We start from the raw sequence: 24,415 nt of genomic DNA on the forward strand, positions 1-24,415 counted from the left end.
GTTTATTTAAGATTGTGGAGCCAGGAAATGCCCTCCTGGGGGCATTCGTAATCCTAGTAGAGAATTCGTAATTCCCAGAGCAGAGAATCAGTCCCTGCCTTATACAGCTCAGATAACTGAAAGTCCTTATAAATGGCAACTTTCTGCAGAGCTTAGAGAGACCCAGGCTAGAAGTGCAGGACCAATAAATTCCCAAAGGGCTGTTTATCTTCAGATTAAACTTAATACGGCTCAAAAAAGGAAGAGGAACAGGGTAACAAAAATTAAGGATAAAGCACTTTTATTGCAAAGTATACATTGAAACATAGGGGCAGCCTTCATGTCATATGTAATCTGCCATCCCTCTAGGGTTGTTGTTTTGTTTTTTGTTTTTTGGGTGGGGGTATTTGAACATTAAACTGGAGCATTAAGTGCCCCTGGGGTCCAGAATTTTGCCTATGAAGAGAAGGGCCCCCGTGTCCGCGTCCCTCAGTACAAAGATGAACGGCTGGTTAAGGTGATAGTCCAGGGGGAAGGTGAGGCGAGCGGGCTGGAGCTCCGCGCTAGGGGTGGTGCCTGCCCCATCCTCATTCCACTCGAAGCCAGCGCGATGTTCCACTTGGGTAAGTTTGATAGATTTGCCCGTGATCTTGCTGAAGTCTGGTGAATCGAACAAGGATTGCAGCTCTGCAGAGATGAAGAGAGTTTTCCATCAGCCAACACCCCAAGGAAGAATACCGCCCTAATTCCTAAATCCTGATTCAAAGAGGGAAGCAAGCGGGGAGTGGAACAGCTCTTTTGACCTTTTGTGAGATAGATAGGGCTGCAGTTAAAGGCTGAGTGATTTGCCCAAAAGCACACAGCAATTGAGGTTAAGCTTAGGAACCAAATCTACGCATCTGTCTTGAGAGGCAGTGTTCTGAGTGCCTGTTATAGGATGTATGGTCATGGGGCTTTATAGGATGTAGGGTCATGGCGCTAAGAATGAGTCTGATAAGGAAGGCTTCTCCAGCACCATGTCTGACAATTAAGGAATCATCCAGGGTCTCCCTACAAAGGCGAGTTCTGCTTAGCGAGGCAGAAGGCTCCAAGACTCAACCCCACCCACCACCAAGGCAAAGGAGCCTTGCAAACATACTCATGTCCTGCAGGGACTTAGTGACTTCGCCTTCGTAACTCAGCTTCAGCTTGGGGACGGACAGGACTGCTTGAACCGTCTTCAGTTCTCTGTCTATGTCATGAACGAACTCAGAGGTGAGGCTCTCTTCTATCATGGTCAAGTTCTGGGTCACTTTCAGGGGCAGGAAGAAGATGATACTCATGCTTCCAGTCAAGGGCAACTGGGCAATCTGAAACAACAGGGAAGAGACCACATGAGTTGGTCCTCTAGAGCTTAGGAGCCTAGGAATACACATGCACACGCACACGCTTACACGGTGGGGCCCTGGGCCTGCTTTCCCCAGCCCCTACTCTAGTTCACAGTTGTCCCTCTAGGCTATTGCGTTCATGCAGCAAGATGTTTACTAATGTTCCTTCAAAAAGTTGACGTCATTTTTTTTTCTTTTTTTTAATATTTATTTTTTTCAGAGAGGAAGGGAGTAGAGAGAGAGATAGAAACATCAATGATGAGAGAGAATCATTGATCGGCTGCCTCCTGCACACCCCCCACTGGGGATCGAGCCCTCAACCCAGGCATGTGCCCTTGGCCGGAATCGAACCTGGGACCCATCAGTCCGCAGGCTGATGCTCTATCCACTGAGCCAAGCCGGCTAGGGCTGACGTCTTTTCTTACCTTGGCCCAATACCAACTGATTATCTGCTGAAAGAATTTTCTCCTGTGGTTCTAAGGAGGTGGGATTGAACTCTAGGTCTCTGTCTTCTCCCCAGGTTTATCTGCCAACAGTTACTAATCATCTGTTACACAGGGAGCCGTGTAACAGGGGCAATGGGTACAGAACACAGAAGCCACCATAAAGTGGGTCCTTTGACCGGAGGTTTTTACCCCAAGATCCACGCAACAAATTGCATCCCAGGCCCCAGTAGCCCCTGAAATTATATACAGAAACGTGTGTGTGTGTGTGTGTGTGTGTGTGTGTGTGTGTGTGTGTGTGTGTGCATATATGGCATTTCTTTCAAGTATTTCAGGTATTTCGGGTGCTTTGTCAGATTCCCAAAGAAAAAGGTTAAGAACTACTGACTTAGAATGAAAAGAAGTCAGGTATATGTGAAAGACTTAGAAGGTCAGCAATTTGGAGTTTGTGGCAGTTTTTGAAAGTTTGGCTTTGAATTCCAGAAATAAAAGTACCCCCCTCGCCCCACACACACACAAATTGAAGAAAGGAAAGAAAGGTTTTTTAAACCAACATTTGAGTATCCAATCTGGAGGGCCCTAATTTCACAAGAAGGTAACGTCACATTACCTCATTAACTCTTACACGTAACCCTGAGAAGGTAAGTTTCTACCCACTTTTATTTTAAGAAGAAAAAAAAAAAGATACAGAGAAGCTACTGTGGAAAGTCACGCAGTAGGTAAAAGTTAGATCGCCGTCTGATGTTCACTCCCCCCACCCCTACCTACAAACCTTGCAGTTCAGGTCAGAATCCAAGCCGTAGCGTAAGACAGCCTTGGGCTCTGACATCATGGGCACTCTCACAGTCCTCTCCTCATCCAAGTGGAAATCCTGGAGGGAAGTCTTTTTGGGATCAAACTTTGTTACCCACTGCCCTGGAATGAAACACATGGAGCGCCCTAAGTCCCGGGAGACAGAAAGGCTAGGACCAGGCGGAGACCAAAGCATAGCTAAGGGAACCTCAGTGTCAAAGGCCCTGACACATCAGGGAATACGTAAGCTCAGAAGGAAATATGTCGATTTTATTCATTTGACTGGATGGATGGTACAAGTTCCATGACCACCGGGGAGAACAGTAACCTGGTTGACGCTTCTACAGTGGTGTGTCCGGGAGACAGAATCAAAGCAGGTCAGAGCTGGAAGGGGCCTGGACCTCCTCTCATCACCCCTCTCACAGCTGGAAAAGCACTGCAGCCCAGAGAGGCAAAGGGACTTGCCAGAGTCACACAGCAAGTTGATGATCAGTTCCCTTCGTTCAATGTTGCCTTTTAACAGGCTGGTTTGGAACTGCTTCTTTCGCTTCGTGGGGATCAGTGCTGCAGGTTGAGTGTTTCTCTGGGAATTTAGGGGTCCATTCTTACTACTGCTCCATAGATGGTTATAAAGCATTTTAAGGGGAGGTTGCCCAAAACCCCACCCGAGGCTTATCGGAATGGGGCTGGCCTCCCATGGGCCCGGGGAAGTCTTGGGCCTATCACCACAGCCTGGAAGAATGCTGTTAGAGAGCCAGCAGGGGCTTAGTGGTACCTGCTCCTGGGCACAGCGCTAGGGCTGATGTGAGAATGGGAGGGACCTAGAGTCCCCATGTTGGAGATGAGAAAATAGGCCCAGAGAGGCTACGGAGGGTCTGCAAGGCTCTGCAGCCAGAAAAGACAGAGCCGGGCTCTGGCCCAGCCAGAAACCAAGCAGTGCCCAACCCACACAGGCACAAGACGGTCATGTGTTCTTTCCTCCACTCGTCTCCTCACAGCCTTTTACACTTCGTAGGCCAGGAATCTGACCACACCAGATAACGCTCAGCCAAGTGCGTTTCTCAGGCCCTCCTCTGGCTTCGCCCCCGGGTAGTTACTGAACTAGGTCTTTGACCTCCCCTCTTTCCTGGTCCCGTCTGACGCCCACCATCCACCCTTGGCCTACAGAGAAGTGGAGAAGGCCTCACCCTTGAAGTAAGCCACACCCAGAAGGAGAATGCTGATTTCACTGGGCAAGTCCCTTGTGGACCTAGCGATTTTCCCTTTCGTCTGGGCCTGCACCCAGTTGTTAATCTCCTGAAGGTCCGTGCGGGAGTTGCCGGTCAGGACTCTGGGCCTGGTCCCGTATGACTTCTCCAGTGGTGCGACAAAGCTGGATTTTATCCGCAGCTCTGGGGAGAGACGCGCAGGGTTAGTGCCGTCTGAGAGCGAAACCCGCATCCCCTCCTTGGAGGCATGCCAGGCTGAGGTTCTGGTTTACACTCGGGCCCTGACTTCCCGCCCGGGGTCTTCCCGTAACTGGCTGGGACTGCGTGCCAGCTTCCCCAGGCGGCACTGGGCAGGGAACTACAGATTCTGCTCCTTGCTGTTTCTCTTCGTGTTACTGCCCTCCCCTGACCCTCCCTCAGCCCACTTCCTCTTTCAGATCCCCTTTGGGCTCACAGGGCCGCTTCCTGCCTACCAGGGCTGGGCCAGGCCGGGGCAGACATGAAAAGAAACCCCCCACGCTCCTCCTGCAGCTCAGGCGAGCACACTCACTCTTCTCAAAGACGATCCGGGAAGCAGTCTTGAGGTTTTTCTGGGGGGCAGTGACGGAGGCCAGGAGCTCCTTGTAGGTGCCGTGGATGTCTGGGTTGGTGATCAGGTCATAGTAGAGAGCCCGGTGGATGCTGGATTCTGTCCGCTGTTCAGCTCCTGCCAGAGAGACAAGGATGTGGGCTCGATGACTGCGCACCAGCCAGCTCAGGCCAGCTCCCAGGGCAGGGCAGGACAGGAGCACTGTACCTTAGTCTTTTGTCTCCCGATATCGGAGACATTCTTAGGTACGAAGGACTTTGAAGGCAACAGAAGAAATAGAGGTTTTCCTGAAGCAGACTAAGGGCCTCCGGCCCAGAGAGAGATAAGGGTGGGCCTGAGGGTGCAGGTCCCTGTGCTTCTCCCATCACAGCCTCACCAGACTGTTCTGTAGTTGCCGGCTTGTTATTTACTTATTTTTATTGATTTTTTATTTTTAGAGAGAGGAAGGGAGGAAGAGAGAGACAGACATCAATTTGTTGTTCTGCTTACTTGTGCATTCATCGGTTGCTTCCTGTATGTGCCCTGACCCAGGATTGAACCCGCAACCTTGGCATATTGGGACAATGCTGTAACCAACGAGTTACCCAACCAGGGCCTCACTTATTCATTTCCCCATGACCCAAGTGAAGGCAAAAACTGTGTCCACTTTTGTGCAGTTACATCCCCAGAACCGAGCCTAATGTCTGGCACATAGTGGCAGCTCATTTAAGGAATTAATGAGCATCAAAGTCCCCATGTCAGTAAGTGGTCCTGAAGCCGCACACTGGTGTCAGCACCCCCCGGGGGAGCGAGGGACCTGTGTGTGCACAGCACTTGCCTGCTGGGACCTGCTGGGACTAGTCTCAGCATCTCTACGCCCCTCCCTGAGATGCAGGCGCTCTGGGGCTTGGAGAGCCAGAGATGTGCGGTGGCCCCATGGCAGCTCTGGGACCCGGGGGCTTTCTGGTCAGAGAACTCACCCAGCGAGAGGGCGGAGAGCGCCGTGGCCACGCTGAGTGGAGACAGGAGCACATTGGCCGTGGGGCTCGTGCTGGATTTCACGCGGTACAGGTCGTAGCCAAAGTTGGAGACGGCCGCTGCCAGCTTGTTCACCGGGACCTTGAAAAAGGGATCCTCCTCCTCCACAGACCCCGCTGTGGTCTCGTGGTCTGGGGAGCCCTGGATTTGAGTACAAGGACCAGTGGAGATGAGCAGTGGGTGACTGGCCTGTGCAGCGCTTTGGGTGGGACTATGGTTCTGGCCCCCGCCTGACTGTGGTGTGTTTAGCCTAACGCTGGAGTGAGCATGCAGGAGCCCTCTGCTGGGGAGAGGCAGTCCAGAAGAGAGACTAGCTGACCAGGTTTCAACCCTATTGACCTGCGAGCCTCAGGCCTGTGACACACTTAAAAAAAAATAAGTCCAGTCAGTGTGGCTCAGTGGTTGAGCATCAACCCATGAACCTGTGTGATGGAAGTCAGGGCACATGCCCGGGCTGCAGGCTCGATCCCCAGCAGGGGGCGTGTAGGAGACAGCGGATGAATGATTCTCATCACTGATGTGTCTATCTTTCTCCCTCTCCCTTCCTCTCTCTACAATCAATAAAAATATATTTTTAAAAAATAATTTAAAAAATTTTAAATCCAAGGAGAGAAGAGGAGCCTCCTCCTCTCCCAAGAAACGCTGTTCTCAGGCCAGACCAGATTCCTGTCTGCTCTCCCTCACTCACTGCTCCCAGGTCTCTCTCCACCCATCAAACCTCTGTCTTTGACGGCCCTGATCCGACATCACCTCCTCCACCACAGACTTCCCCAGTTTGCCCCAATCGGAAGGGACCTTTTGGTTTTCTGACCTTTTTTAGAGTTCAGTACCATATATTAACCATCTGCCCTGTACTGACTGGGCTCTGTGCTACTTCTTTTCATTTTAGTAGCTTCATCTCATGCTTGTTGACGTATTTGATGACCTCCCCAGACTAATATCTCAAAAGACGGAGTCCCTTAAAGGCAAGAACCGCCTTTTGCAGAGCAGGCGTTCATAGATGAGATACAAGTGTCAGGCCGCATGGTCCTGTAATGATGGGTATTTTTAAATCCCATTTCATAGATACAAGTGACTTGTCTAAGGTCACCAAGTTAGTGAGAGGGAGAGCCAGAATTCCACTCGAACTCACGACAAAGTCCAGGCCTGCAGCCAGTGTGCCCTGGCTGCCCTGGCCCCTCGTGGGGCACGAGGGTCTGCACTGAAGGGGCACCCCAGGCTTGCGAGAGTGCTTTTGCTTTTCGCTTTTGAGGATCTTATTTTTGTCCCCACTCTGTTCTCTGAAAGGTGGGGCAAGACATTTTCTCTGTTTTGCTGATGTCTAGGTATAGAGGCCTGGCCTGGAACCTGGGTGCCTGCAAAGGAGAGGCCCCCACCCCACCCACCACCACTTCCCATGCCCCCACCCACCCCACCCACCACCACTGACCTCCGGGCTGCCAGCGTCGTTCTGGCAGCTGCCGCTCCTGAGGAGGGCTCCAGTCCAGAGGAGTAGCATGAGGGCCTGCATCCCGGGGCCTGCAAGAAAGCCGGAGGTGGCAGGCTGCGTCCCTCACCCCCACCCTGCACCCACCACCCTGGGCACCTTCCCTCTAGCCTCCCCAGGCTGGAAGTGGACGCTCAGCTAGATCCCTCCCTCTCGGCCACTCCCCACCTCACCTGCCTCAGGGCCCACAGTCACACCAGGTGAGCTTGGGCTCTCACTCCATGGTCTGTGTCAGGAGACCCACCTGTGAGCCTAAAGCCCAGGACAGTGAAGACCCAGCAGTGGGCTCCCAGTGTGGGTATGTCTAGGAAATGCACACCAAGGTTTTCCCCTGGAGGCACCGGGCCAGCTCATGACACAGGATTTGGGGCAATGTCTAGTAGCAGAATGGGGGCAACATCTAGGCCTCATGAGTAGAATCACTGAATACAGAGAGTGGAGGCATCCGGTCCAGCCCCTGCTCTCCCCAGGAAGTTCTCAAACTCATTGAACTCCTCTGGCCTGGAAGCTGTGGCCTCATAAGGGATTCATTTCCTTCCCAGACAGAGCCCTGATTCTCACGGTTAGGAGTGCTGGGCCTTGGGTGGGACAGCCTGGGCTCAAATTTCAATTCTGTGTCTTAATAGCTTTTTTTCTTTTTCTTTTTTTTCTAATTTTCACCTGAGGATATTTTTTTCCATTGATTTTTAGAGAGAATGGGAGGGAGGGGGAGAGACGGAGAGAGAAACATCGATGTGAGAGAGACACATCGATTGGTTGCCTCCCTCATGTGTCCCGACAGGGGCAGGAGGATCAAGCCTGCAACCCAGCTACATGCCCTTGACCAGAATCGAACCCTGGACCCTTCAGTCCACAGAGCCAAACTGGCTAGGGCTTAATAGCTTTCTAAATCATAATCTCTTCTCTAGTGAAATGGAAATCAAGTAGTTCTTAACTATTGTGATGAGGATTAAAGTAGGTGATGCCTTCATCGCACTTCCCAGTGCCAGAGACAGGGGGAGCGCTCCAGTGGTCCCTGAGTCAAAACGTGTCCCTCCAACGGGGGGCCCCCTTCTCCCCTGGGGAGCCAGGTCTTCTTCCCCCTACCAGCTCGAAATGGCTCTTACTCCTCCAAAGCCTTCCTTCCTCCAGGTTCAGCAACCCCCCTCTTAGAAAGACCACCCAAGTCCCTTCGACTCCCCAGCCGTGGTCTCTTCTGACCTGGCTCTGGCCTGGCCCCTGGACCACAAGGGAAAAGGGTCCAGGGCTCTAGGTCAGGCATATCAAACTTTCCACCCCGAAGGCAGCATGCCTCCTTTATTTGGCCCGTGTTCGCCTTTGAGTTTGACAGGCTTGCTCTGGGTGCTCCACCATCCCTTACCCTCCTGCATTCACTGTACATCGGGGCTCACCCCTGGGATCATGATGTGGGGGGAAGGGATGGGGAAAGGGATGAGGCAGCTGCGGGTGGGGGTTCCCAAATCAGATCTTTCAAGAGGCCTTCTGGTTAGAAAGTGGGACAACGTCTCGACCACCAGGACCTTTGTCTGGTGCATGTCCTCCCTCCATCCACACTGTCAAGAATTTACCGTCTGTCTTCCCTGCCTGCCCCTCCCCTCCCCTGCAACACACACACACACACACACACACACACACACACACACACGCCAAGGGTCTCGAGACCTCTCATTGTCCTTTCATGTACCCAATCACACCCCACACACACAACACATACTTTTCTGACTTCTCAGAACAAAGAGGAAAGTTGGGAGGGCAGTGTGTGACTTTTGGCTGAAGTCCTTAAAAGGGAGCCTGATAATCCACTGGGCAACGTTATAGAGCATGAAAGGCAACAAAGAAAAGATCGCCGCCTGAGTGCCCAGCTTCTGGCTGGCCTGCCCGTGGGAACCCGCTTTCCCTGTAAACCCCCATCCAGAGCTCGCGTCTCAGTGCGGAGCCCTGTCTCCTCAGCAGCTGCCCTTCCACGTGGCTGCCCCTGCCGCTCAGGGAGACAAAGGGGGAAGCTCTCTGCAAGGCCAGATAGAGACCTAACACCACCCAGCTTTCAGCTGTGTTCTCCACCCAGCCAGCCCCACCCAGAGCTGGCGGGAGCCCTCCTTGCCTGAGCCTCAGGGGACTGGTTTACTGGAGACTGAAAATTCAGTGAGATCCGCAGGCAGCGAGGCCAGAGGAGAAGTTGTTAGCTCTCGTTGCTCTGGCCAGCAGGGAGTTGCGATAGGAGCCAGGGATAGGGGTCATCCTGGGACAGTGTTTAAGCAAACGAAGTTCACAATTCCAATCCCTGTGAAGGTGGGGCCTTCTCTGTGGGGATCCCTACAGAGTCTGAGCCCAAGCCCCCGGTCCCGTGATCACGATCACCATGTGGGTGGGCTGTGGACTGAAGACGAAGTGAGGGACCCTGGTGGGATAAGGCACGTGGCTCCACAGCTGGCCCAGGGCCAGGCACTGGGACGCGTAGCATTAATAGCACCTCTTTGAGTCCTCCACCTTAGCCCTGGGGATGAGGGAAGCGGAGAGATTATTGAAAGCCCCCTACAAGGGTAAGGGTCTGCATGGGGGGCCCCTCTGAGCACACTCGATGCCCTGTCCAGGGTGATCGTTCATGGCCTGGGGCAGGCAGCCATTGCCTGGCCAGGGGCATAGGGACAACGATGCCATCCTGTCCAAAGGGCAGTATTCCAGCCAGATTCCTGTCCTACCGGGTTGGGGAGGGCAGGGGAGGAAGCAGATACCTCGCTGCTGGGCCAAGGTCAGGCCTTACTCCCTGCCACATGGCCCAGATCAAAAGGCACAAGGAACGGGGGTTTCATGATCTTGACTTCAAGCTAGAAGGAGCCATTTGAGCCCATGCATGTGTTTCTAATTAAACCCAATTGTGAGACAAACACCATCCCTCCTCCTCTTCTTCCCCCTCTCTTTCCTCCCCCTACCCGCTCCTCCTCCTCCCAGAACCACAGAGCCTTCAAGCCACAGGGTGGTGGACCACATGGGCAGCGCAAGGAAGGGCACACCCTCTCCCCTGGCTCAGGGAGGGGGATTCCAGGGGGTCCTCTCCCAGCCCACCCCACCTACAGTGACTCCATCAGTCCCCAGTCAATGTTTCCTATGAAGACCTGATTAAGGAGCCAGAGTGCCCATGAGCTGCCCCTCCCCACACCTCAGAAGGACCAGCCTTGGGCAAGTACTCCCCGGCCCCTGCCTCTCCCACCCTCAGCCTGGGGCTGAACTCCCAGTGGATGGGCATGGGCCAGGCAGGGATGGGGTTTCTGGGAAGCCTGCAGCTGTCCTTTGGCCCGGACCCACGCCTTGCTGTGGCATGCCTCAGGCAGCGGAAGGGGTGCGGGCAGCATTCTCTCCAGCACTGGCAGCTGAGCCCCCCAACCCCAAACACTGGCTGGGCTCCATAACAATCTCTGTGTGTGAGAGGCCAGAACCCCATTGACCTGCCAGCTTTTCCTGGCAGCTCCCTTGGCCAACAGAAAAGTGTGGGCACAGGGGAGAAGCACACAGCTGTCCTCCATCCCAGCCCCCCAGCACCGCTTAACAGCCCAGCTGCCTGGCAGTGCTGGGACGTTACCATTGAAATCAGCACCAGTTGCCTGGAAAAGCAGCAGCGAGCTGAGCCCAGCTCAGGCTGGGCTGCAGGATCCGCTGCCTCCCCAGCGGCCCTGGTGGAAACACTGCCCCTGGCAGCCTCCTCCCTTCCGGGCTGCAGAGCCTCTTGGAGGTGCCGCTCAGACCTGACCCTGCAGCTGAGCTCCCTGCTTCTCCCCGCCACAGCCCTCTCCGTTGTTTCCCACCCACTTGGTTCAAGTTCTCCCAGCCTGTCCTAGTGGCGCACGGAGTTTGGGATGGTTGGGTTGCCGCCTTCTGACCCCCAACTCCCTCTCCTCCACTAGCCCTGATGTCCGTGCTGCAGAGGCTACCGTTTCCCACCTCCTCTCCCTGGCACCTCTCTTTCCCACTCCCTGGGTGCCCTGCCTCTCCCCAGCCCCGCAGCCCACGGGAGCCTGTCCTGTCTTCTCCTGACACAAAGGCCGGCAGGGCTGCTTTACCTGTGGCTGCGCTGCAGCTCGGTGCCAGCTTAGTCTGCACACTGAGGGGGCTCCTGCAACCACAGGAGCTTTTTCTGTTGCCTCCCAATCCCGCTTCCAGCAGGCTTCAGATTACAGCTACTCCTGTCTTAAAGCGGCCTGCACTCAATTCAGATTCTGCGATTGCATCATTGTCTGGTGTTAACTTTAACCCCCTGCTGCCCTTCCTCCATGCACCCCTACCACCCACACACACATTCACACACCCTGCTCCACCAGACCTTCCCTCAGGCCCTGGCCTTCCCCCCTGCCTGAGGTTTCACCCCCAGAGGGCACCCTGGCCAGCCCAGGTGGGAGTCAGGACTGAGGAAGAGTCTTGCAGGAGGAGGCCCCAGAGGCAGGCTAGTGGAGTGGAGAAAACACTGGCCCATACTGGGGTTCTGGTTTTTTCTTGGTCCTTGGCTCGGACACTAACTGGGATTTGGGGCAAGACAACTCTCATGGTTCCTCCCTTTCTCAGCTGAAAAATGATGGGATGGTCTGGCTGGGTATCTCAGTTGGTTAGAGCGTCACCCTGATGTGCCAAGGTTGCAGGTTTGATTCCCGGTTAGGGCACCTACAAGAAGCAACCAATGAATGCATAAAGAAGTGGAACAACAAATCCATCTCTCTCTCTCTCTCTCTCTCTCTCTCTCTCTCTCTCTCTCTCTCTTTTTCTGTCTCCTTCCCTCTCCTGAAAAAAAATCAATAAGTAAGAAGAATTTTTTTTTAAATATATTTTATTGATTTTTTACAGAGAGGAAGGGAGAGAGATAGATAGTTAGAAACATCGATGGGAGAGAAACATCGATCAGCTGCCTCCTGCACATCTCCCACTGGGGATGTGCCCGCAACCCAGGTACATGCCCTTGACCGGAATCGAACCTGGGACCTTTCAGTCCGCAGGCTGACGCTCTATCCACTGAGCCAAACCGGTTTCGGCAAGAAGAATTTTTTAAATGAAGGGATGAGCTTGGCTGGTATGGTTCAGTGGTTGAGCATCCACCTATGAACCAGGAGGTCATGGTTTGATGCTCAGTCAGGGCACATGCCTGAGTTGTGGGCTTGATTCCAGTAGGGGGCATGCAGGAGGCAGCCGATCGATGATTCTCTGTCATCATTGATGTTTCTATTTCTCCCTCTCCCTTCCTCTCTGAAATCAATAAAAATATATAAATAGCCCTGGCCGGTTTGGCTCAGTGGATAGAGCGTCGGCCTGCGGACTCAAGGGTCCCAGGTTCGATTCCGGTCAAGGGCATGTACCTGGGTTGCGTGCACTTCCCCAGTGGGGGATGTGCAGGAGGCAGTTGATCGATGTTCTCTCTCATCGATGTTTCTAACTCTCTATCCCTCTCCCTTCCTCTCTGTAAAAAATCAATAAAATATATTACAAAAAAAAAAAAAATTGGATCCCTGTCTCACACCATACACAAAAATGAACTCTAGGTACAGTAGATATTTAAATGTGAAAAACCATCTCTGGTTTTACAGAACCCTTTTAAATGAATTTTTATTTAATTTATTTATGTAATTTTGAATAGATCAAAAGCAACAAAAAGTATGCAGTGAAAAAAGTCTTCCTCTCTCTCTGATCTTCAGTCACGAACTCTACGGCCTGGAGACAGCAGATGTTAATCTCATTCCCATGTGTCCTTTCAGAGATAGTTTTGGTGCTTTAAAAAGCAAACACAGCCCTGACCGGTTTGGCTCAGTGGATAGAGCGTCGCCTTGCGGGCTGAAGGGTCCCAGGTTCAATTCCGGCCAAGGGCATGTACCTTGGTTGCGGGCACATCCCCAGTCGGGGGTATGCAAGAGGCAGCTGATCGATGTTTCACTCTCATCGATGTTTCTAACTCTCTATCCCCTTTACTTCCTCTCTGTGAAAAATCAATAAAATATATTAAAAAAAAAAAAAGAAAGCAAACACAAAAGAACAGTTTGGCTCAGTGGATAGAGTGTCAGCCTGCGGACTAAAGGGTCCCGGGTTTGATTCCGGTCAAGGGCACATGCCCGAGTTGCAGGCTTGGTCCCCAGTAGGGGGTGTGCAGGAGGCAGCCAATCAATGATTCTCATCATTGATGTTTCTATCTCTCTCTCCCTCTCCCTTCCTCTCTGAAATCAATAAAAAAAAAATTATATATATATATATATAAAGCAAACACAAACAGACATATACAACAGGAAAAATTGTAAATGTTTCAGGAAAATGTATAGATGGATTATCTTTGTGATCTCTGGGTAGGAAAGATTTTTTTTTTTAATGTATTTTATTGATTTTTTACAGAGAGGAAGGGAGAGAGATAGAGAGTTAGAAACATCGATGAGAGAGAAACATCGATCAGCTGCTTCTTGCACATCCCCTACTGGGGATGTGCCCGCAACCCAGGTACATGCCCTTGACCGGAATCGAACCTGGGACCCTTCAGCCCGCAGGCCGACGCTCTATCCACTGAGCCAAACCGGTTTCGGCAAGATTTTTTTTTAAAAGACAATATACACCAAAAGAAGCGCAAATGATAAAAGATTGATAAATTTGGCAATAACATTAAAAACTAGTTTTCATGGAAAAGTACCATAAAACAAAATGAAAAACAAGCCTCATACTGGGAGAAAATGTTTGTAACACAGATAACTGATCAAAAGAAATCACTGTGATTTAGGAAGAATTACAAATCAATAAGAAAAACAATTCAACAGAAAAATAGGGCCAGGTAATTCACAGAAGACAAATCCTAAAAGATGTTTTGTCCTCACCAATAATCAGGGGAATGCAAGTTAAAACCGTAATTGATGAGTGTGCTTCACACTCATCAGATGGGCAACATTTAAACATCTAACAAAAACAAGTGCTGGCCAGGATCTCTTACGCCCTGCTGGCGATACAAGCAGTTTGAAAAAACAATCTGAAACAGATGGCAAAGTTGTGCATAACCGTATGTGGCAGCCCTGGCAGACAAAGGTAGGTAAATCCCAACCCACATCTCAGTAATTCCACTCCTAAGTATGTGAGCTGAAAACACTCCACATATGTGCACAACGAAGTATGTAAAGAATGTTCTAGAAGCAGGATTTATAGAGGAAAAAAAAGGGGGGGGGAGCTCCCTGCATGTCCATCAGCAGGACACTAAATAAAGGGTGTCAAAGTCCACAGCAGGGGTGGGCAAACTTTTTGACTCGAGGGCCACAATGGGTTCTTAAACTGGACCAGAGGGCCGGAACAAAAGCATGGATGGAGTGTTTGTGTGAACTAATATAAATTCAAAGTAAACATCATTACATAAAAGGGTACGGTCTTTTTTTCTTTTTTTTAGTTTTATTCATTTCAAAAGGGCCGGATCCGGCCCGCGGGCCATAGTTTGCCCACGGCTGGTCTACAGCCTGAGAAAAAATCGAGGGAAGCCATTTAAATCAACACAAATTTATCTCACCATGTGGAGTGATACAAATTACAGGAGAATGCAAACAGGATGATACCTTTATGTAAGGCTAAAAAAAACACACAAAATGATACTGTAGAGCACTAATAGGTAAAAACTCATGCCCTGGCCAGTTTGGCTCAGTGGATAGAGCGTTGGCCTGAGGACTGAAAGGTCCCAGGTTCAATTCCGGTCAAGGGCATATACCTTAGTTGCGGGCACATACCCAGTGGGGAGTGTGCTGGAGGCAGCTGATCGATGTTTCTCTCTCATCGATGTTTCTAGCTCTCTATCCCTCTCCCTTCCTCTCTGTAAAAAATCAGTAAAATATATTTAAAAAAGAAAAAAGAAAAACTCAGGTAGTGAAAATTAAAAAATGCATGAACATGAAAACCAAATTCAGGATGATGGTTATGGGGGCAGGGGAAGGATGGGGGAAGGGAGTGTAAGCCTGTCACTACACTGAGAATATTTTTCGAGCTGCGCAGTGGCATTATGCAATTCATTACACCTTTCCGTATGTCCCGATTACTTCTCTCTCCTCCAATGACTGAGACAGGGGTGCTCCCCTCTCCTACTACAGAAGCGGCCCCTCCGGTGTTGTTCAAGAGCTGCTCCTGCAGGTAGCCCCTCTCCTAAGGCTCATTCCACAGCCTTTATCAAAGTGTGAGGCTTGGCCCTGGCCCATGTTTCTCTGTGGCTAGAGCGTTGGCCCACACCCCAAAGGGTCGCAGGTTCAATGGTCGGTCAAGGGCATGTACCTGGTTGCAGGTTCCATCCCCACCCCATTCGGGATGCATGCGGAAGGCAACCAATCGAAGTTTCTCTCTCTCTCTCTTTCTCTCTCTCTCTCTCTCTCTCTCTCTCCCCCCCCCCCAACTTCCTTCCACTCTATCTAAAATCAATGGAAAAATATCCTCACGTGAGGATTAATAACAACAAAAAAAGCCATTTTCTCAAGACAAACTTCAGGAACTTGGAGAATGAACCCCACCGCTCCTGGCCTTTCATTTCCCTCATCTCCCACACAATCTGTTTACAGATTCTATAACATTTACCTGCAAAACATGTCTGAGTTCTGACCACTTTCCTCCATGGCCAGCACTCTGCTGACCAGTCTCCCTACTCCTGCATCCATCCCCCTATAATCTGTCCTCCACATCGCAGCCAAATGAGCCTTCTAGAGCTTAAACCAGACCGTGGCACCCCTCAATTAAAAGCCTTCCACAGTGAATGAATTATGGCCATCCACAATAACACAGATGAATTCACAAACTTGAGGTTGAATGAAAGAAGCAAGACAGAGAGCACGGGCTATATGATTCCTTTATGTAAAATCCAAAACCAGGAAAGACAAATATGCTATTAGAAGTCAGGAGGGCCCGGCCAGCGTGGCTCAGTGGTTGAGTGTCAAACTATGAACCAGGAGGTCACGGTTCGATTCCCAGTCAGGGCACATGCCCAGGTTGTGTGTTCGATCCCCAGTATGGGGCTTGTAGGAGGCAGTTGATCAATGATTCTCTCTCATCATTGATGTTTCTATCTCTCCCTCTCCCTTCCTCTCTGAAACCAATAGAAAATTTTTTAAAAAATTAAGAAATCAGGAGGCTGAATACTGTTTCTTGATCTGGGTGCTGGTTGCAACAGGGGTATTCGGTTCATAAACAAATTCATTAAGCTTATGTACAGTTATGACTTGTGTTCTTTGCATACTATATTTCAACACAAAATGTTCGCATGTTTATTGTTTAGACTGCTCTACCACCAGCTTTAGGCCGCAGGAGCAGGGATCTTGTCTGCTTGCTCATGTCACTGCATCCCCAGAGGTGGGTGGGCTGCTGGGCACACAGGAAGCGTGGTGTTTAATAAGGATGCAATTAAAGCAGCCAGAGCAGCTGTGGGAGAACCTAGGAAGCAATGGCAGCGACCCTCAGGGTGATGACTAGATTCAAACCTTCCTCCTCACTCCCTCCACACCAGCCCACGGACCTCCTGCTCATCCGGAACCTTCCAACTGCGCTCCCACCTCGGGAACTCTGCACTTGCTATTCCTCTGCCAGTACACTGTGGAAGGCTTTTAATTGAGGGGTGCCATGGTCTGGTTTAAGCTCTTCCCCGGATTTCCACGGTGCCCCCCTCACCCCTTCAAGTCTCACTCTCTGCTTTCTTTCTCATCGCAGCTCTACTGGTAATCACTCTCTGACATTCCAGATATTCCCCTTGTTTATTCATTACCTGTCTCCCCACCTGCTCGTTTGTGAGGAGCAGGATTCCATCCCTGGATTATAATCACTGCCCTTCAGGGCTGCAGGTGCTGCTGCCACATGGACACCCTACACTCACAGACAAGGGCCCACCCACGTGGACACCCATGCTACCCCTGCCCTGTGCCAAGGTGCCCCCAGCCACTTCCCCCAAATCCTCAGGCGCTGACAGCCTCCAGCTGGAGCCGTCCCCCCCCGGCTGGCGGGCGCCAGCTCCTGGCAGAGGGGCCATCCTGGCAGAGGGGCCAGCGTGTAATTAGAAACTCCTCAAGCTCTCTAATTGCCAGTTGTTCTCCCCAAACAGGAGGCTGGTGCTATTCTGAGCAGCCCTTGTTGCGGGCTGCCTGAGGCCTGTGGAGAGAACAGGCTGAGAGCAGAGCCAGGTGGCGTGGAGGTGCCCCCCCCCGCCCCCCCTCCTCCGGAGAGGTCAGAGGGGACTGCACAGTGGAGAAGGGCTGGCGAGCAGCCAGAGACCAAACGTGGCGCAGAGAGGGCTGCTGAGTCTCAGCCCAGCCCCTCTGTGGCCTCCTCCCTCCAGCCCCCACGCCCACAACAGTGACTTCAAAGCAGCCCATTCATTCTTTATTCAGGTAGCATAAAAATCACTACAAAAACTTTACAAAAGAGCCCCAAGGAGCTAATGCCACCCCCCTCAGCCCCTGAGACCCTAGGCAGAGGAGGAAGAGGAGAGAGGAAGGAAAGGGAGTCCGGGCGGTGCGGGCATCACTAAGGACCAGTGGGGAGGCTGATGGGCCTCGGGCAGGTGATGGCAGATGCAGAGCAGGACAAGGCTGACCCACAGTGTCTAACCCAGGCCCGTGCTCTGCCCCTGAGCCCCCCAGGGCCCAGCTCTCCTCCCCCAGCCAGGGCCTCCAGTCCCTCCTCCCCGCGCTCTGGTAAACAAAGGTGACTAAAGGAATAACCCACCTACCTTGCTGACAAAAGTGGGTTCACAGCTGCCCCTCCTCTCACCCCACCCTACCCCAAACTCCCCAAGAGGGGATAGAAAGAATGGCTCCTCTCCTCCCCGGCCTGCCCGCCCAGGCCCCCGCCCCTCATCCCACAGAGCCGTTTGGAAAGAGTCACATGAATTGAGAGCTGGCCCAGGCTGGGACTCAGGACGCCGGAGCCCACAGCCCCTCACTTGGGGGTACTAAATTGGGGGTAATCCTCCTCGAAGAGGGGCTCCAGTTTCAAGTCAGGGTCGAAGGGCTTGTCGCCGTGGATGAAGTCTTTCAGGTCCTGGAAGAGGTCCCTGCTGTCGGGGGAATCCTGTTGCTCCTTGTGCTCCCGCTGCGCACCGGGGTTGGGGTTCCTCACGCTGCCCACAAAGAGGGGCAGGCTCGTGGTGTCTTCGAGGATGAAGAAGAGGAAGGGGCGGTTCACGCTGAAGGTGGAGAGGGACATGCGGGACATGGCCAAGCTGGTGGCTGCGGCCGCCTCCACGCCGGCCTCGCTGAGCTCCAAAGTGGACTGATGCTGGACGCTGGACACCACCAAGCTCTCGTCAGAGATCCCACTGAGGTCCGGGTTCTGAAACAGCTCCTGCAGGCCTGCCCAGGGCAAGAGGTAGCTGGTCAGAGGTGCCTTCTGCCCCATAGGCTGCCTGCACCTGGCTGGGAGGGTGTCTGGCAGCCTGGCCAGGAAACACCTTGAACCCACAGATGCCTGGTTAATTCCCACTTAACCTTCAAGTCTCAGCTTAAAGGTTACTTCCTCCAGGAAGCCTTTCCTGATCTCCGGCTCCAAAGCCCAGACAGGTGCCTTTTCAACGTTCTGAGTGAGCTGGAGAGAGAGAAGCCCTCTGTCTTATTACTGATGCTGAATTGTAAGTCCTGGCTCCTCACCTGCCCACTCCATTAGACGGAGCTCTCTGTACACGGAGGGCTCTCCTACCACCCAGGCTCTCCACCTGGGATTCTCTGCAACACTGTCTGGGGCAGAGCAGGTCCTCAATACCTGGGCCACCCAACGCGTCCTAGGACAGACAGTCCCGGGACTCACATCAAACCCTCTCACCTCCTTAAGCCTCAAAAAAGGCCAGAACACAAGGCTGGCTTTAGCCCCGACCCCCTGCCAGCTGGGGCTTCCTCCTCACCCACCCAGGGGCTGCCCCAGGCCCCTCCTCACCCAGCTGGCTGAGGGTGGCCACCAGGTCCAGCTGGTATTTCAGGTGCAGCTTGGGCAGCTGGACCTTGGTGGGCCGCTCCCAAAGCAAGGGCTGCTGCAGGATGTCCCAGCTCAGGTTGGCCAGCACCTGGGACACATTCCACTCAAAGGAGGTGGGCACAATGACCACGAAGCTCATGTTGTTCTTAAAGGGGAAGTGAGCCACCTACAGACAAAGGAAGGAGACAACGTGAGGACCAGAACGCACCCAGACCTAGGTGGGTCTGGGCCAGCATGTGCTTCGGAGGCCGATGCACCGGGGTTCCAGTCCATCCTCCTTAGGTATGAGCTCAGCCTCCCCGAGCCTCCAGTGCCCCCCATGCGAAGAGGAGCAACACCACCTACCACATTGCAGGTCGACGTGTGACCAAAAGGGATAACGCTTGTTAATGGTGTCGATCTAGCTCTTCACCAGCTACCACCTGCTAGCCCTGTGCCTTGGGGTGAAGAACCCCTGTGTCCCCCTCTCAGTTCCTCCATGTATACAGTGCACTTGGGTGGCTGGTTTTCAAGCTGCCCCAGGTTCTGCAGAGCAGCTGCTGCAAAGGATGGTCCTCTCTCCACCCCTCTCACTTCAACAGTGACCCTGCCCAGCCCTGTGACTTGGGGTAGGATTTCATGTGAACAGGGTTTCTGTAGCTAAAGAAATAGGAAAACCCCCGGTCTCGATGGTTTCTTGCAGCTTTCACTCCAAGGCTCTCAACAGGCCCAGATGGGTGGCAGGACCCCCAGCATTTGGCTGCCTGGCCTGCCTGCCAAGTGCCTGAGAACAGGAAGGTCAGGGAGAACGAGGGACGGAGACAAGGGGGAAGGAAGTGTGGGCAGGACAGAGCCTGGAGGGAAGGAGAGCAGGATGAAATCTGGTGGGTGGTAAACCAGACCATCTCCTTTCAGGGTGAACTGGAGAGAAGCCAGGATGCCACTCCAAGGGTCTGCCTCGTCCACAGGCCCCACTGCAGGGCTGCAGAAGCAGGTGTGGCCTGTGTCCTGCTGGCCTTGTGAAACCACCCAACACCGCCATCTCAGCCACAGGCCCCAGGGGTCAGTGCCTAAGCCAAGGGGACCACGTTTAGACTAGAAGCAAGGGCCTCCACACCTGGGATAGCCTGGCATCTCACTCTATCCAATCAGAATGTTCTGTCAGGATGTTGACAAATGCCTCCCAATCAGATCCTCCCTTCTAAGCAACACTGCATGAGAGCTCAGGTCGCACCTCCCAGGCTTGGGGGTGCTAAGGCCCCAAGTGGCTCCATGGCTGCTGGGGTGCCCCACAACCCATGGGTCCTTGTACTAAAACCCTCGTGACTAGAGATCACCTGGGTCTCAACTCAATGCCCTCTCCTCAAAAAATGCTCCCTGACCACTCTATCTAACATACCACTCCTAGGTCACCTTTTAAAGGTTTTTTCCCTTCATAGCACTTATCAGGAACTGACATTATCCTGTTGGTATTTGTGTACTTGTGTACTTTGTGTCTTCCCATCTGAGAGCAGGGATCTGGGCTCCCCTTGTGTCCCACTGAATGGCCAAGGCCTAGAACGGTATCTGCACAGAGCAAATGCCCAATACGGTTTTGTTGAATGAATGAGCCTGGAGCCTCAGTCCCCTTCGGTGGGGGCTTAGTGAAACCTTTCATCGCCACGTGTCCCAGGGACATAACCACAGGAAGGTGAGGGCACACCTCCCCAGCCCTGTGCCTGCTCCATAGCCTGCTACTCCCTGCCCCCCTCCCAGCATCCAGGCCCGGCCTGGGCAATCAAGGGTGACCTGTATCGAGGGCTGCTCCAGCAAGGTCCAGCGCAGGGGGTACATGCGGGCCTGCATCATGTCCACCGGCACCGTGAACTGCCCGTCCAGGTGGAAAGTTCCTCTCTGGGTGAGGCTCGGGTCGAACTTGTTCTTCCAGAAACCTGCATCCAGCAGAGGGCAGGGCCACGTAGACTGGACCAGGGTGGGTTCTATAGCACCAGCCTCTTCCCCATCCCGTCCAGAACCCATTCCAGGGACAAAAGGTGGGGGCCGAGACCCCAGAGGGTGCTGTGCCAGTTGAGGCCCAGTTGTTCCGACATCTCTTTTCTATAGAGTTTTAAAAATCTGGGTGTGCACTTTCCCCATACCCTGCCATGCTCCCAGGGACCTCCCCGTGGGTCTTTTCAGACCGGGTTTCCTTCTAGGGTACTCTCTCCACAACAGCCCCATCCCGTTCCTGGGCCCCCTCCCTGCCACACCACTACCTGTCTCCTACCCTCTCCCAAGCCACAACCCAGAGGCTCCGCCCTGAGGAGGAAGAGTGACGGCTGCACAGCCTGCTCAGCCTACAGGGCGGGGGCAGGAGCTGCCAGGCTGGGGGACCTGAGAACAGGAGAAGCGCACCCTGGAAATGGATGACGTTGAGGAGCAGCAGCACGGTGTCGTCTGCCATCTCCGAGAGGAAGTCCTCAATCTTCCCCTCCGTGGCCTCCTTCACCCAGTTGTTGATGTTTGCCAAGTCATCCCCCTTCTTTCCCATCAGGTTGATGGGCTTTGCCCCAAAGAGACGTTCCGACTGTTCCAGGAAGTCCTCTTTGATGGGAAATCCTACACAGAAGGGGCCGCCGGCTGTTCCCGGAGCTCAGGCTCCACAGACAGCGATGACCCAACTGACTGAAGCCAAGCTCATCTCCCTCCCCCTGTCCACCCCCACAGCCCTAGCTAGGGAGCACCCTCCCACCAGCACCTACCTTTCTGCAGGTACATCCTAGCAGCCATGCGGAATGCCCCCGGGCCCAGGTCCTGGCAGAGGCGGCTGAGCAGGTGGGGGAGGCAGGGCCCTGAGTCTGCATGCAGCACCTTCTGCAACCTCTGCAGCGTTTGGTTCTGAGCGCCTGGAGGGGACCGCATCGCTGTGGCCAGGCTGGGGCTCTTTCCCACCACCACGGCAACCCCCCCTGCCCCAGTCCCTCTTGAGTACCCACGGTGAGCGCACCCATGGGACCACACACTCTCCTCATGTCCGCTGAACTGGTCTGAGTCACAGGACCCCCCCCCAAGTTCTACTTTCATGTCTGCTGCTGACAGTCTGGGTGATCACCCCTCATGAAAATTGTCCTTCCTTTCTGAACCTCAGTTTCCCACAAGAGACCCTCCAGTCCAATGGAGACATTGTAGCTAGCAAACTCTTGCCTAAAAGTCACCAGAAGCAGATCCTTGGGCCCAATTCCTGGGAATCTGATTCACAGAGACTTGAGTGGACCCAGGGGTCTGCATGTTTAGCAGATGTCACAGTGACCCCGCTGGAGGGGTCATTCTGAAGGAGTGAGCTCCTGCTGGCCTCCTAGCTCTGCTGGTCTGGACAGGTGCTGCCACAGTACCTAGTGCCAGGTGAGACAGCGCCAGAGCCACACTCAGAGGCGACAGGACGAGGTTGGGGTGGGTGGAACTCTGGGCCACCTGGGAGAATAGGTCTGTGGTGAAGGCCATCATGGCCTTGGCCAGCCTGCGGGTCTGCTCCGGGGCTGGGGCCTCATTGCAGTCTCCCGAGGCCGCCTTCGGGTCAGTCTTGCCATCAGGCTCCTGCAGGGATATAGCGGGGGTCAGCAGAGGCCAGGGGTCGCTCCGGTTCTGTGTGGAAGATCTGCTTCACAGCCCCTGGGCCTACGGGCAGCAGGGCCTTGTCCCAGGCCTGCCTGATACATTCTGGGGACTGGCTGCCTTCCTCTGGTCCCTCACCCTCTCTCTTCAGCCCTCCGCCTCAAGGCCACGCCCCCAGGCCCCTCACCCCTGCTGATGGTCCCCCCCTCCCTCGGGCCCGCCCACTTTTTCCCAGCCCCACCTGGTTGTACCTGGTTGACCAACTTGAGGAGGCTCAGTGGGGACAGCTTCTCCTGGCTGGGCCCGGTCACTATCTGGAGAAAGGAGGAAGCAAATGGAGAGGGCCCCTCCCCTCAGGTCCCCACCCTGCATGAGCCACAGGGGCGCCTCTCAGCCCCTCCTCCCAGTACCTGCTGGCTCAAGGGCTCCATGGCGCTGGCTGGAGAGAACTGTTGAGAAAAGGATGAGGAGAGGAGGGGGAACCCCCTCAGAGCCAAACCCTCCTGCCCTTCTCTGCCCCCTCAGACCTATGGCCTCCATACCCACCGCCCGTCCCTACCCAGACCCAGACTCCTCACCACTGAGCAGGGCCCTTGCAGGCAGGACAAGCTGAGTACCAGGAGCCCCCGGAGCAGTGCCATGTTCCTGTGAGGGGCAGGAAGCTTGCTTGCCAACTTGCCCCCGTCCACACACACACACACTGTCACCAGTGAGCTGACTGGCCAGCTGAGCCAAGCCCCTACACCACCGTGGGATCCCACCCACACGATCCCTGGCCGGCAGAGTCCGAGCCATCATCGCGGAGAGGACAACGCCAGCTACAGCACACAGCCCCCAAAATACGTCAGCAGTGGCTCTCAGCGCCGAGGGGTGTTTCGGTTCACGGGGGGAAACGATATCAAAGCGAAGAAAGCCCTCCTTCTCCAAGGCCTGGCATTGTGAGTGAGACCTGGGTGTGGATCCAGACCGACTCTTGCCAGAGGACCCTGGACATCTCCCTCACCCCTCCGGGCTTCTCATCTTGTAAAACGGTGGCGCAGGTCCCTACCTCCTCCCACGGGCATTGTGAGGACCAAATAAGACAGTGTTTGTGAGCCCGGAGTGCAAGGCCTGGCACTCGGTAATGGCTGCGGGCCGCCTAGCCCACGGCCCCTCTTCTGAGAGCCCTGCCTCGTCCTGGGGCTCCCTCCCCACATCTCCTATCCAGCTGGCCCGCCTTTTCTGGCTGGTCTGGTTTGGCCTTGCCCACAAGGGTGGCAGGCCGGGGAGGCTCTGAGGTCTCGGCAGGGGTGGTGGGGAGGCCCCAAGAGCCACCTTGTTGACCCAGCAGCAGAACCCAATGAATGACTCTGGCCAAAGCCACCTTTGGACTTTTGGGAAACACTGCCCCCGGCTGCCTCCGGGAAGCCAGGCTGTCAGGAGGGAATGGACAGGTGTAGATCTAGCCTCAGAGCAGGTCTCACACACCCCAACCCCATCTCAGGGCCAGTCCTTCTGGGGGATCCTTCTACCACCCCTGGCTCCGCCCCCATCCCACACAGGGCCCTTGGCCGAGGTTCTGATCCCCAACCTGGACTTTTGAATCTTCCTGGCATGAAATGAACTCAAGTTTTTCAAGTCCCAGAGAGCCTTCCCCTGGACCCCCCACCTTTCATCACCCCAGGAGCCGGGGAAACCACAGGCTCCTGGATAAATTTAGCCCAGACCCCCTCGCCAAGTGGGCAGCTCCTACCTCCTCTCCTGCCCGAGGAGCAGGCCGCTACCACTCCCCGCCTACCTCTGAGGCTCCTCTCTGCTGCACACGATGTCCCTCTGGGACACTTGGGTGCTCCCCACGCTCTGCTCCGGCTCCAGCCAGCCCAGCCCAGCCCTCCCCTCCCACCAGGACCTTTGCTCTCAGCCAACCCCTGTGCAGATGCTTTCTCCTCTGGTAAATATTGACCTGCACATCCGATTAAACATTGATATTGGGGCCGGAAGCCCCTTTCCCACCAGGGCCTCTAAGCCTGAGACAGCCACCTGGAAGCACACGGATTTGGGTC

At 54.0% G+C, this 24,415-nt stretch overlaps 2 protein-coding genes across 5 annotated transcripts; both read right to left on the reverse strand.

The window, feature by feature from the left end:
• Nucleotides 1-263: 263 nt before the first annotated feature.
• On the reverse strand, nt 264-11,072 carry SERPINF1 (serpin family F member 1). The gene is made up of 8 exons (XM_059669166.1): nt 10,937-11,072; nt 6,825-6,913; nt 5,338-5,536; nt 4,340-4,495; nt 3,769-3,972; nt 2,562-2,704; nt 1,118-1,328; nt 264-666 (listed from the first exon to the last, which is right to left on the reverse strand). Exons 2-8 carry the CDS (start codon nt 6,903-6,905, stop codon nt 407-409), a joined length of 1,254 nt encoding a protein of 417 aa, XP_059525149.1. The 5' UTR covers nt 6,906-6,913; nt 10,937-11,072; the 3' UTR covers nt 264-406.
• A 6,131-nt stretch (nt 11,073-17,203) lies between these two features.
• Nucleotides 17,204-24,283, reverse strand: SERPINF2 (serpin family F member 2). Of its 4 annotated transcripts, none has more exons than XM_059669169.1 (10): nt 24,151-24,283; nt 22,952-23,018; nt 22,784-22,822; nt 22,625-22,687; nt 22,154-22,355; nt 21,524-21,667; nt 21,177-21,380; nt 20,571-20,713; nt 18,765-18,969; nt 17,204-18,187 (listed from the first exon to the last, which is right to left on the reverse strand). In XM_059669169.1, the coding sequence occupies exons 2-10, from the start codon at nt 23,012-23,014 to the stop codon at nt 17,775-17,777; spliced, it is 1,476 nt and encodes a 491-aa protein (XP_059525152.1). In that variant the 5' UTR covers nt 23,015-23,018; nt 24,151-24,283; the 3' UTR covers nt 17,204-17,774. The 4 variants fall into 4 exon arrangements, with proteins under 4 accessions (XP_059525152.1, XP_059525151.1, XP_059525153.1 ...); XM_059669168.1 differs by having other exon boundaries at nt 24,106-24,252; XM_059669170.1 differs by lacking the exon at nt 24,151-24,283 and adding an exon at nt 23,590-23,738.
• Nucleotides 24,284-24,415: the final 132 nt, after the last annotated feature.

This window comes from Myotis daubentonii, chromosome 16 (assembly GCF_963259705.1).
Source record: "Myotis daubentonii chromosome 16, mMyoDau2.1, whole genome shotgun sequence".
Classification (NCBI taxonomy): Eukaryota; Metazoa; Chordata; class Mammalia; order Chiroptera; family Vespertilionidae; genus Myotis; species Myotis daubentonii.